This window comes from Macaca fascicularis, chromosome 20 (genome assembly GCF_037993035.2).
Source record: "Macaca fascicularis isolate 582-1 chromosome 20, T2T-MFA8v1.1".
Lineage (NCBI taxonomy): Eukaryota > Metazoa > Chordata > Mammalia > Primates > Cercopithecidae > Macaca > Macaca fascicularis.
In genome coordinates, this window is record NC_088394.1 from 9,205,594 (window position 1) to 9,218,617 (window position 13,024).

At 41.9% G+C, this 13,024-nt stretch overlaps 1 protein-coding gene across 1 annotated transcript in view; it reads right to left on the reverse strand.

Moving 5' to 3' along the window:
- Positions 1–893: 893 nt before the first annotated feature.
- LOC135968933 (uncharacterized) overlaps positions 894–13,024 on the reverse strand; it is an 81,549-nt gene continuing 69,418 nt past the window's right edge. The window contains exon 4 of the mRNA XM_065537588.1: positions 894–1,011. Coding sequence (XP_065393660.1) covers positions 1,001–1,011 — 11 coding nt within the window. The 3' untranslated portion in view covers positions 894–1,000. The remainder of the gene's footprint in view (positions 1,012–13,024) is intronic.

Here is a 13,024-nt window from a genome sequence, read left to right on the forward strand (position 1 = left end):
TCTAGGAAGGGGTAGAGTCATCTCAGCCCTGGGTGAAAGGGTACAGAGGAGTTCTAAGTCAGTACTTTTTGGTTGCAAGTAATGACAATCTGTCTATGTCATTGGTGCAGACCAAAAACACAGAAGTTGAGTAAGTAATAGTCATCACACCCACTGCAGCAAAATTTTACCAACATTCAGTAAATAGTGGAAGAGTCACTGTTACAATGTTGGTGGGAGTGTAAATTAGTTCAACCATTGTGGAAGACAGTGTGGCAATTCCTCAAAGACCTGGGGACAGAAATACTGTTTAACCCAGCAATAAATCATTCAATTAAAAAGACACATGCACGCGTATGTTCAACAGCAGCACTATTCACAATAGCAAAGACATGGAAGCAACCTAAATGTCCATCAATGATAGACAGGATAAAGAAAATGTGGTACGTAGACACCATGGAGTATTATGCAGCCATAAAAGGCAATGAGATCATGCCCTTTGCAGGAACATGGGTGGGGTTGGAAGCCATCATCCTTAGCTAACTAATGCGGAAACAGAAAGCCAAATACCATATGTTCTCACTTATAAGCGGGAACTGAATGATGAGAACACATGGACATATGAGTGGGAGCAACACTCCTGTCAGACAGTGGGATCGGGGGAGGGAGAGCATCAGGAAGAATAGCTAATGGATGCTGGGGTTAATACCTGGGTGATGGGATGATCTGTGCAGCAAACCACCATGGCACACATTTAGTCTGTAACAAACCTGCATATCCTGCACATGTACCCCTGAACTTAAAATAAAAGTTGAAGGAAAAAATAATAATAAAGTGCAATCATCAAGGAAAAACAATAAAGTAAGGACTTAAGTCAAATGGGAATTAATCACGTTGTAAGTACTCAGAACTTACCCAAGGGCAGGAATGTAGTTAGGCTACAGAAAGAGGCCGGCAAATGAAAATCCATCAGTAGCCAGTGTCTTTCCACCTCTCACCTGTGCTTCAGAGTCATTCAGAGTCATTCTCTCCCTGCAAACATGCACAATACATAGAAAAACAGAAAAAAAAAGGGTCAGGGTTGGGGGCGTGCCTCTGCTCCTGAGCTGCAACAGACCAGCTTGATCGAAGCTAAAATCTTCCAAATTCCCTGGGAAGAGACTACGATTAGCCCAGCTGGGGTCACATGGACACTCTTGGTCCAATCAGCTGCAGCCAGAGGGCTCAGATCACATGGTACCACCATAGCTATTGGGATTTGCCCCTGTGATTTTTTTAATGGGATGGAAAGTTTCCCTAGCAAGGAAAACTTTTGCCAACTGGTAAGACCCTCAGACAGTTGTCTGCTACAAAGATATAGGAGGAGAAGTGGGTAGAGAACAAACTGGTACCTAACATTTTGGAGTGTTTCCAAGTACAAGGCATTATGCCAAGAAAGTACTTAAAATACATTACATCAAGTCTGTCTTAGTTTTTCTTTTTTTTTTTATTTTTTGTTTTTTAGAGACAGGGTTTCACCATGTTGCCCAGGCTAGTCTCAAACACCTGGTCTCAAGCAATCCGCCCACCTCAGCCTCCCAAAGAGCTGGGATTACAGGTGTGAGCTACCACACCCAGGATGGTCTTTCTTATTTTTTTCAACTTCTGCATCTAAACTTTTTTCATAGGGGTTCAAAATAAGCCCAGGGCACTCAACCAAAAACAAACATCATTCCATTCCCCTCCATTCTCCTGCCCCACACTTCAGCCTTCCAACCCCCATTGTCCCCCGCCCTCAAAATATTTACTTTCCCAGTTACAAAGCAAATGGCAACAAATAATAGCTACTATCTATATTAGCTGCAGTCAGTCAAGAATGTTCAACTGTATTTATTTTGAGCCTAACCCACCTACCTGTAATTTCCATTCACCTGGTTCAGTCCTCTGGAAGATAATTTGAATCTCTCCTTAACAAGCCATCTATTGAAATCTGTATTAGTGTGCTGGTGTTGCCATAACAAAGTACTACAGACTGGTGGCTTAAACAATAGACTTTTATTGTCTCACAAGTCCAGAGGCTGGAAGTCTGAGATCAAGGTGTCAGCAGAATTGGTTTCTTCTGATGCCTCCCTCCTTAGCTTCTAGATGGTCATCTTCTCTCTGTGTATGTGTGGGTCTTAAACTCTTCTTATAAGACAGTCTGATTGAATTAGGGCTCACCCTGATAGCCTCATTTTTAACTTTTTTACCTCTTTACAGACCATATCACTAAATATATTCACAGTCTGAGGTACTGGGGGTCAGGACTTCAACATAAGACTTTTGGGGATATAGAATTCAGCCAATAACAAAGTCTTTGGAGGCAGTTCCCATTCTACCCCCAAGTCTGTAATGTCAGCTTAAAAAAAAAATCACAATATATAAATTTAGAAAAGAAGAGAAGGAGGTTGTATTTATTGTAAAGGGTTACAGCCTGCAAAGTGACCATTCCACAGGCTGAGAAGCACAGCCTCTGGCCAATAGCCCAGAGACAAGCACTTTGAAAAAGGGGTTGAGGCAAGAGATATAGAGATTTAGAGATTTATGCTAAATAGTTTGGCTAAACATACATATTCAACAGGTTAAAGGAGGAACTATGAATATTCATGAAGGAGGTCCTGATGCATGTGCGTTTAACAAACATGCATGTGACGTATGACCCATGTTCACTTTGCAGGGAAGATTCAACATTTAACTGTATTATAATTAGGCCCTACGCATCAAAGGGTCTTTTCAGGACATGAAAGCGTACGAGTCCACAATCTCTGTAAATTGTCCAGAACTAGTCCATGGTCAGTGGTCTTTTTACAGGAGAAAGTTACTGAAATCAGTTCTTTCTCCAATCCAAGCTGTAGTTGTGGCTGGTGAAACAGGGGGTCAGTTAATCAGCATCTGCCAGCTGGATGAGCGTAATTGTTTTAATATTGCGTATCTTGAGGCCAGTGCTTGTTTAGCTGTTAAAGAAAAAGAAAAACCTGTCTTTTAAGTGTAGGGGTGCGTGACTCAACCCTTGCCTGATGCACATGGCCTTAGGTCCTACTTATAATTTGGTGTCTTGTTGTCACAGAGTCTCCTCTGTCAGTCTTATGGTCTCTATTTTAACATTAATGTGGGTCAGTTGTTGTGTCTAAACTCCAGAAGGGAGAGGGCAAAAGGAGCGTGTCTAACATTCTATCCCATCAAAACTAGGAACTAAGTTTGTAAGGTATTGTCGCCTCGGCCACACGGAGGTGTCTACTGAGTTGGTGAGGGGCTTACGATTTTATTTTTAGTTGACAAATCTCACCACTAAAGAGCCACTTCTACACTACAAGTCTTTCTGATTCCCAGGACATACTTTATCAAGGTAAAAAGGTGTAAGACTTCCCCCATGGGAAAAGGCATGTTTTAAACAAATGCCTCAGAAAAGAGCTAGCTGCCATCTCAGATAAAAAACACTCCTGAGAATGGGGCTTGGTGGATACCTGGGTTGGATGCACAAAAATCTCAGAGAGGAGAGAGAAAGGGGACAAGTCCTATGTCAGATTTCCCCCCCTCACTGAAGCTATGCAGATCTAGAGGTAGTTCATATGGCATAGCTTTGGTCCTTCCATGGTAACTCTGAAGACCTACAGAGATGACTTAGAAGGTCAACAATGCCCCTGCACCCACCAAGCTCATACTACATAGTGTTTAAGATGACAGCATCTTTTACAACTTTGCTTTTCAACAAAAGCATCCTACATTTGACCATAGCCTTTGTCCCTCTCTGATGTGGACATAACCAGGTTAAGATTCTGTATCTTTCTCCTCAGTCTCTGCTCAACTGAGTGTCAAGGGCTTTCCTGAATTTCTTTGGGATCCAGGAAGGTGTTTGAATTCCAAGTTTTAAGCTTCACTCTTCCGGGAGACTTCCACAGGCACAATTTCAACTCCTTGGTCCATGGAGAAAGGGGTGGTGATTGGTGATGAGCTAATTTAGTATCTACTGCCAATGTACTCAGTAGTTAAATAGATTAAATTAATTCTCCTTACAGCAGAAGCTTTCAACGTTGGCTGCACATTGTATTCACCTTGGGAGCTTTAAAAAAAATACTGATGACTGAGTCCCACCCCTAGATTCTGGTTTAATTGGCTTGGGGTGCAGTGTAGGCTTTGGGATATTTTAAAGCTCTCCTGGTTATACCAATTGAAAGCAAGTTGAGAATGATTGTCTTGTTGTGGTGGTTCTCAAAATGTGGTCCCCAGACCAGTGACATCACCATCACCTGGGCACTTATTTGCAGATTTTCAGGTCACATCTCAGATGTAGGCTTAGCAATCTGTAGTTTCACCCCTCACCAGGTAATTGTGATACACAATGAAGTTTCAGAACCACTGTTCTGGAGGTCCTCAGGGTTTGGCTGCCACTTGCTTATAAATAGATATTTGACAGGTCCTGCTCAGCTTCTTCCTACTGACTGCTCACAACCAAAGTCCCTTTGTTCCACCTCTAAGTTCAGACCACCTTCATTTCTAGATGTAATTCTCACTTGAGGTGGGAAGGACGCAAGGGACCCAGGCTCAATACTGAGGCTGATTATACACAATGGAGCACTATTCAGCCATAAAAAAGAATGAGATCCTGTCATTTCCAACAACACAGATGGAACTAGAGGTCATTACGTTAAGTGGAATAAGCCAGGCGCAGAAAGACAAACATCACATGTTTCCACTTATTTGTGAAATCTAAAAATCAAAACAATTGAAATCATAGACGTAGAGTGGAGGGATGGTTAGCAGGGGCTGAGAAGGGTGGTAGGGATGGTTAATGGGTGCAAAAAAAAAAAAAGTTAGAAAGAATGAATAAGATCCAGTATTTGATAGTACAACAGGGTGACTAGAGTCAATAATAATTTAATTGTACATTTTAAAACAGCCAAGAACATAATTGATTGTAACTCAAAGGATAAATGCTTGAGGGGATGGATACCCCATTCTCCATGATGTGACTATTATGTATTGCATGCCTGGATCAGAACATCTTGTGTAACGCATAAAGAGATGCATTTAATAAATAGATACGTTTAGTATGTACCCACAAACATTATAAACAAGAAATTTTTGAAGTAATAATTCTCTCTCTCTCACACACACACACACACACACACAAATACTAAAGCTGAGCATAGCGTTCGTCTTCCTAGCAGACTTGTTCTGAACCTTGGCATCCATCTTTAAGGTGTGAACCTGCTTCATAAACCCAGTTCCAATCTGGCCCACCAGTTCTGATAACTATGCTAGTGCCTTATTCCTCAGGGTCAAAACACTTTTTTCTGAGTTATCCCCCTCAGACCTCCAATCCCTCTAACATTGGTAAACCTAATAATTTATATTGATCCCATCTTACCCCCAAACCAATGTCTTCTTCTGAATTTTCTCTGAATTAACTGATTATTTCTCTCCATAGCTACTCTCCTACGTACATTTTTTAAAGGAAGTAATGAATTATGTGGGTGCAGGTTTATTGCCTGACTTTAAAAAATAACACCTACTCAGAAAACTTAGAGAAATCGCAGGGACAAAGAAGCAAATAAAAACCATCTGTCATCCCACCTCTCCGAGACAACCATTGTTAACATTTTGGGATGCTTCCTTCCTTCTTGTTCCCTTGCACATTTATGTTATGATCTACTTTATTCCAAAAACCATACTAGGTGGGTTACAAAAGGGCATAAAACACAAGACAGAAAATGTTTGATATGTCTTATTGATCGAATTATCGGTCTTGATGCTTCAATGCTTCACTGTAGTACGTTATATAACCACAACCTTGACATAACGAGTGGAAGGCATGTCCCCAAACACATACCTTGAGTTTGGGATTGGCTGTGCAACTTGCTTTGGCTAGTGGTATATTAGCAATACATGATGCAAACAGAGGCTCACAACATACTTGCTTTGTTGGGCTTGCTCTGTTATACTCCACAGATCTGTCATGTGAAGAACATACCATAGTGTCCACTGCCCCTTTGATCTGGGTCCCAAAATGGCAGACCTAGAGAAGATTGCCTGTATTAGTCCATTCTTGCACTGCTATGAAGAAATGCTTAAGACTGGGTAATTTATAAAGAAGAGAGGTTTAATTGGCTCATGATTTCACAGGCTGTACAGGAAGCATGATGCTGGCATCTCCTTGGCTTTTGTGGAGGCCTCCAAAAACTTACGATCATGGCAGAAGGCAAAGCAGAGATGAAGTGTCTCACACGGTAGGAGCAGGAGCAAGAGAGAGCAAAGGGAGTGGGAAGGCGGGATGCTGCACCCCCTTAAACAACCAGATCTCATGAGAACTCACTATCATGAAAACGGCACCAAGGGGATGGTGCTAAACCATTCATGAGAAATCCACCCCCGTGATCCAATCACCTCCCACGGGGCCCCACCTCCAACACAGAGGACTACAGTTCAACATGAGATTTGGTGGAGACCCAGCTCCAAGCCGTATTGCCGCACGCCACCCCTCAACGAGCCTATAGATGCGAGAGCAATAAACAGTTTCTTATTATTGTATGCCGCTGAATTGTGTGTCCTTTTTAAATCTACTTTTATTATGGCAATAGCTAATTGATATCCTCTTTCACTTATCCTGAGATGCACAGGTTTTCACATTATAACATTGTTGAAGTCAAAGTGTGTCTTATAATCAATGGCATGCCATAGTTTTCTTGGCAAGGTTGTTTTTTCTTCCTTAACACTATATAAAAAATGGAGCATATTATATTTGGTGGCATCCTAGATACTATGAAATACAGTAGGTGAAAAATCAGTTAAAAAGTACAACATATGTTAATGTTCCATCAAAATTCATAGTTATGCACACAACATATATATCTCATATTTGTGTGCTTTGCAGACATATATTTTATGTACGTGTGTATATGTGTACACATATATATACACACACATATACACATACATATATACACATGCATATCCATAAATTCAAAAAGGAAAACTTGGTTGTTCTAAAGAACATAAGAATATATACTGGGGAGATAACTTCTCTTTGGTTTAGTAGAACAACTGAATAGTAATTTTTGAATGTGAGATTCAAGGCTCTTTGTATAAGTCTAGATGGAATGAAACAAAAAGAGAATTAGATTGTTTATTATACTAACAAAAATTACTAAATCATATGCTGGTTGATCAAGACAGCAATTGGGATGGCGGGAGGCTAGAACTTGCAGAGAAGCATGACAGTAAGTAAAATAAGTAATTCTCCATGGTGGAAAACAGTCAATGAATCTCAAGACTGATGTTTAACACTTTTTGCAATTAACCACAGTTTATCCTAGACCTTTTTCACATCACAGCTTTTCCGAGAAGATAAAAGGAAAGGTGCCACTATGTCCCATTTGGGGTGATAGATCCTAGGAGGCAGAATAGTGAGTAGATAGAGGGAATTTACTAACTCAACAGATACCTTTTTAGGGCACTCAACTACTCATGGGTTGAGAAATAGATGCTCAAGCTATGTTAACTTTAAAGGCAGGAGCGTTCCCAAAGATTCTCAAGAAGAGAAAGCTAGAGTAACACACTCAAAAAGAAAAAAAAACAACAACTAAAAGGAAGTGCGCTAAAACGTTGGCAGCAGTTGTCATTAAGTAATGGAATTGTGGGTTGTTTCTATTTTCCCTTTATTTGTACTTGTCTACGCTTTCTAAAATTTCCACGATGCAGCTGTACTGACTTCATAAGCATAAGAACAAATGTTTTTATTGTGTCCATGAGAAAGGGAAAAGAAAATTATGGAACTGTCAAATGGAGCCAGGCGTGTGACTGAGATCATGAACTATGTTTGTACCTGCTCATTTTCATGAATCAAGAGTATTCCCCCATTTTATTGCAAATTCTTCACAGTATCATTAGTGATGGCTACATAACAGCATATAAATGAATGCATCATAACTGATTTAATCCTCTGCTGTTATACAGTTGGGAAATAATTGAGTTATTTCCATTTCCCATCCTATTGTCTGTTAACTGTGCTGAACATTTTGTATATAAATCTCGTCCACCCCATCAACATTTTAATATGCCTAATTTTCTGACTATCTAAATGCCTTGCTTTCTTACTTTTCTTACCTCCTAGAACACTCCATGACCATGAGCTAAATATCCTCAATGCCTTTTGATTACTCACCCATGTTTGGTCACTGTCTCCCCAGATTACTGTGGTCTGATTCATGAGCAGGAACCCCTTCCAGCTCTAGCCAGCATTTATAAGGCCCAGGCTTCCGTTGCTTCAATTCAAAACAGCATTGTCACTACGCTGCTCACTTCTCTTAAAACTGTGTCTCAAAACACACTTCCAGGAGCCATATGCGTTTATCACTGGAGCAATAAATGATGATGGTGCTGTTATTCATCAAATGGTCAGAGTAACTGTGTCATTGGGTGTGCCCAAGTTCCTATGAGTCCTCAGACATCAACCCCAGTTTCTTATTCGTAAATTTTTAAAAGATTTTTATTTTTCCATAAGTTATTGCAGTACAGGTGAAATGTGGTTACATGACTAAGTTCTTTAGCGGTGATTTGTGAGGTTTTGGTGCACCCATCACCAGAGCAGTATGCACTGCACTATATTTGTAGTCTTTTATCCTTCACCCCTCTCCTACCATTCCCCCTAAGTCTCCAAAGTCCATTGTATCATTCTTAGGCCTTTGCATCCTTACAGCTTAGCTCCTACATATCAGTGAGAAGATACGATGTTTGGTTTTTCATTCCTGAGTTACTTCACTTAGAATAATAGTCTCCAATCTCATTCAGGTCGCTGCAAATGCCGTTAATTCATTCCTTTTTATGACTGAGTAGTATCTCATCATATAAATAGACCACAGTTTCTTTATCCACTCGTTGATTGATGGGCATTTGGATTAGTTCCATGATTTTGCAACTGCAAATTGTTATGCCATAAACTGCAAGTATCTTTTTCATGTAACTTGTTTTCCTCTGGGTAGATACCCCGTAGTGGGATTGCTGGATGGCAGCTCTACTTTTAGCTCTTTAAGGAATTTCTACACTGTTTTCCATAGTGGTTGTACTAGTTTACATTCCCACCAGCAGTGTAGAAGTGTTCCCTGTTCACTGCATCCACGCCAACATCTACTGTTTTTTGATTTTTTGATTAGGGCCATTCTTGCAGTAGTAAGGTGGTATCACATTGTGGTTTTGATTTGCATTTCCCTGATCATTAGTGATGTTGAGCATTTTTCATATGTTTGTTGGCCATTTGTGTATCTTCTTTTGAGAATTGTCTATTCACTTCCTTAGCCCATTTTTTGATGGAATTGTTTGTTTTTTTCTTACTGATTTGTTTGAGTTCTTTGTAGATTCTGGATATTTGTCCTTTGTTAGAAGTACAGATTGTGAAGATTTTCTCCCACTCAGTGGGTTGTCTGTTTACTGTGCTTACTGTTCCTTTTGCGTGCCAAAGCTCTTCAGTTTAATTAAGTCCCAACTATTTAGCTTTGTTTTTATTGCATTTGCTTTTGGGTTCTTGGTCATGAAATCCTTGCCTAAAACACTGTATAGAAGGGTTTGTTGTGGGGTTTTTTTTTTTTTTTCCTACCAGGGGGGTTAGGGAAGGACCATCAGTTGGGGGCAGGGCTAGACATGTCTGACCTCAGACTCTCCTTGTGCGGATCTTGCTGCAGTTGAGTATTTGGGGTGTCTCCTGGGTCCTGAAGCAGCAGTCCACTTCCCTCAGAAGGTCTGTGGGTCCTCTTGGGATTGCTGGTTTGTTCTTGAAGTTGATCTGGAGCTAAAATTCACGAGGTGAGCCTCCGCACCCTGCTCTGTCTGTCCAAGTTGGAGCCGTAATCTAGTCCTACCTCCCGTCCGCCACGATGATCCCCAATTTCTTTTTACAATTTATTTTTATTCTCTTTAGAGACAGAGATGAGTTCTGACTCTGCCACTCAACCTGGAGTGCAGTGGTGTGATCATAGCTCACTGCAGCCTCAAACTTCTGGCTCAAACAATCCTCCCACTCCAGAGTAGCTGGGACTACAGGTTTGCACGACCATGCCCAGCTAATCAAAAAAAAACATTTGATACAAGATCACACTTTGTTGCCTAGGCTTGTCTTGAATTCCTGAACTCAAGCAATACTCCCACCTCGGCCTCCCAAAGCACTGGGAACACATATATGAGCCACTATAGCTGGCCACAACCCTAATTTCTCTCCTCTCTCTCTTTCTGTCTCTCTGTCTCTGTCTCTGTCACTCTGTCATATTTTTAAGAACCATATGAGGCCGGGCGTGGTGTCTCACACCTGTAATCCCAGCACTTTGGGAGGTCAAGGCTGGTGGATCACCTGAGGTCAGGAGTTCGAGACCAGCCTGATCAATATGGAGAAACCCCATCTCTACTAAAAATACAAAATTAGCCAGGTGTGGTGGCACACGCCTGTAATCCCAGCTACCCGGGAGGCTGAGGCAGGAGAACAGCTTGAACCTGGAAGGCAGAGGTTGCGGTGAGCCACGATCGCACCATTGCACTTCAGCCTGGGCAACAAGAGCAAAATTCCATCTCAAAAATAAAAATAAAAAAAAGAAGAACTGTATGAATCAGCAACATTCCCAGCAGGTCATGTAGGAAACAGACAAGATTCACTGATTTCCCTTTACCTGATGGGGCTTTAAGCAATTCTGGTTTTATAGGGATGCAGGGACACACACAGCCCACAGGCTCTGTGCCTTGCATTATGAGAGTTCATAAAGCCTCGTAAGACCTGACTAGCCTTGAGCAAACTGGCCCCAGTTTGCTCATCTGACAGATTAGGCTGTGGCTTTAAGCTCAGAGTCAGTGGAATCTCTTTGCTTGGCTTATAAAATATGCTCAGTCCTCAGAATCCTTTGCTTCTTCCCAGAGGAAGCCTGAGGAGACTGACACTGTTGTAATACCAAGGACAAGCTTGGGCTCCACCCCCATATCCCTCTCTCTCTCTCTCTCACACACACACACACACGCACACGCACGCACGCACGCACACACACAGGAGCCTTAAGCAAACCTTGATCTTGTAATGTTGGAAACCCTATCAGAAAACAGAGTCCCTGTGCCTTCTTATCTCTGTCTCAGCGCAGAAAGGAGGGAGTGATTGACATATGGATTAATGTCAATGACATTCTAGTCTGATAAAGTGCTTCTGTGGGCCCTGGGAGAGATGGATTTCCAAAGTCGTGGGCAGGTAAGTTGGGAGAAGAGGAGAGCTGACTATTGTCTGGACTGACAATTGAGCCCTCTTGAGAGAAAGTTGTCAAAGCTTAATCAGATGCCCCCTAGTGCAATGCCTTGGGCACTCATTGTTTTGCCTTTCCAGAATCTATTTGCTTCTATTAACAGTGTTGCCACCCTACTTTCTTCTAAAGGAATCTCTTCTCTCCCTCTTAGGTCCATGAGGTTTTATGGACCTGACACCACCATCTCTTTGGCTCCAGAGGCAGTCAGGGCATCAAATCTGGCCAGTACCACCACTGCATTCCCTCCCACATGATGATTGGTTTAAGAGTAGGCACGTTACTCAAATCCAGTCAATCAGGGCCCATGAATATCATTCATGAACCCATAGCCAATACACGGGAAAATTAAAGAATGGGGATAAACAAGACTTTCTACCATAGTGATATGGACAGGAGACAGGAAAATACTGGGTAGAAGAGGGCAGTTCCCAGCAAAGGCCTCACCCTCAAGGCTGGATACCTGCAGCCCTAAGTAAGAACAGATATTCCTGTTTTCACACCCCAAAAGTTGCCTTTTGGCCCACCACGCCTCCTATCCTGTACCCATATAAACCCCAAGCGCAGGCTCAAGAAGCAGACGAACAGAAAAGGAGACAAGTAGATGAACAACAGGATGGTGTGACAGAGGAAGAGAAAAAAGAAGAAGCGCCTGAGCACTGAGAGGAGTTTGGCTGGGGGTGGCTGGAGAGGAGTTCGGCCACCACGGGACAGTCAAACTCCAGGAGAAGATCATCTTCCCATTCCGTCCCCCCATCAGCTCCTCATCCATCCTGTTGAGAATCACCTCTACCACTCAATAAAACCCCTGCATTCATCCTCCAAGTCTGTGTGTGACCTGATTCTTCTGGAATGCTGGACATGGGCTCAGGATACAGAAAGCTGTCACACTGGCCCTCTGTCCTTGCAGAAAGTCGGAGGGTCCACTGAGCTGGTTAACACTTAAGCCATCCACAGACAGCAAGGCTAAAAGGGCACACAGTAACACACCCCCACTTGGGCTCTGCACCTGTCCATCTGTGTGCTCTTCCTCCTGTAAGGGGTTTGAACATCAGCAGTGACCGAAAAGACAAGCCACACCCCTGTCACACATCATTCAGTGGGGTCAGGGAACTCTCTCGGTTCAACAGGATTTGAGCACCTAAATGTAGGATATCAAGATTTCCAAATGACGTTAAGTGACTGTGCTCCCTTTTTGTTTAAGTTGATGGGACTTAGGTTTTCTTTTATTTAAAATCAACAAACATCAAACACCTGCAACAAACAGACACTATGAGAAGCTCCAGCCGTTGACGTGTCACTGGCTAAATACAGTGGGTAGAACCCCAAGATGCCTCTCTGTGAATAGGGTTATAAGGAAATTCCAGTGACAATACACACAGAGAAGTTTAATGAGAAAAGCATTGTGTTAGGGATCAGAAAACAGATTTGCACACAAGTTTCTAGCAATATGACCCTAGACAAGTTATTCAGCATTTGTAAGCCTCCATTCCCTTGACTGTAAAATAGGATATATATATATGTGTGTGTGTGTGTGTGTGTGTGTGTGTGTGTGTGTATTCAGCCCTTATAATGATCTAATTATATATGTTTGTATTATATATATATGTGTGTGTGTGTGTATATGTCTGAATAAGAAATGTCTTTGCATATGCACGTGTATGTTCACTGCAGCATTATTCACAATAGCGAAGACATGGAATCAACCTAAATACCCATCAATGATAGACTGGATTAAAAAACTGTGGTACACATACATCATGGAA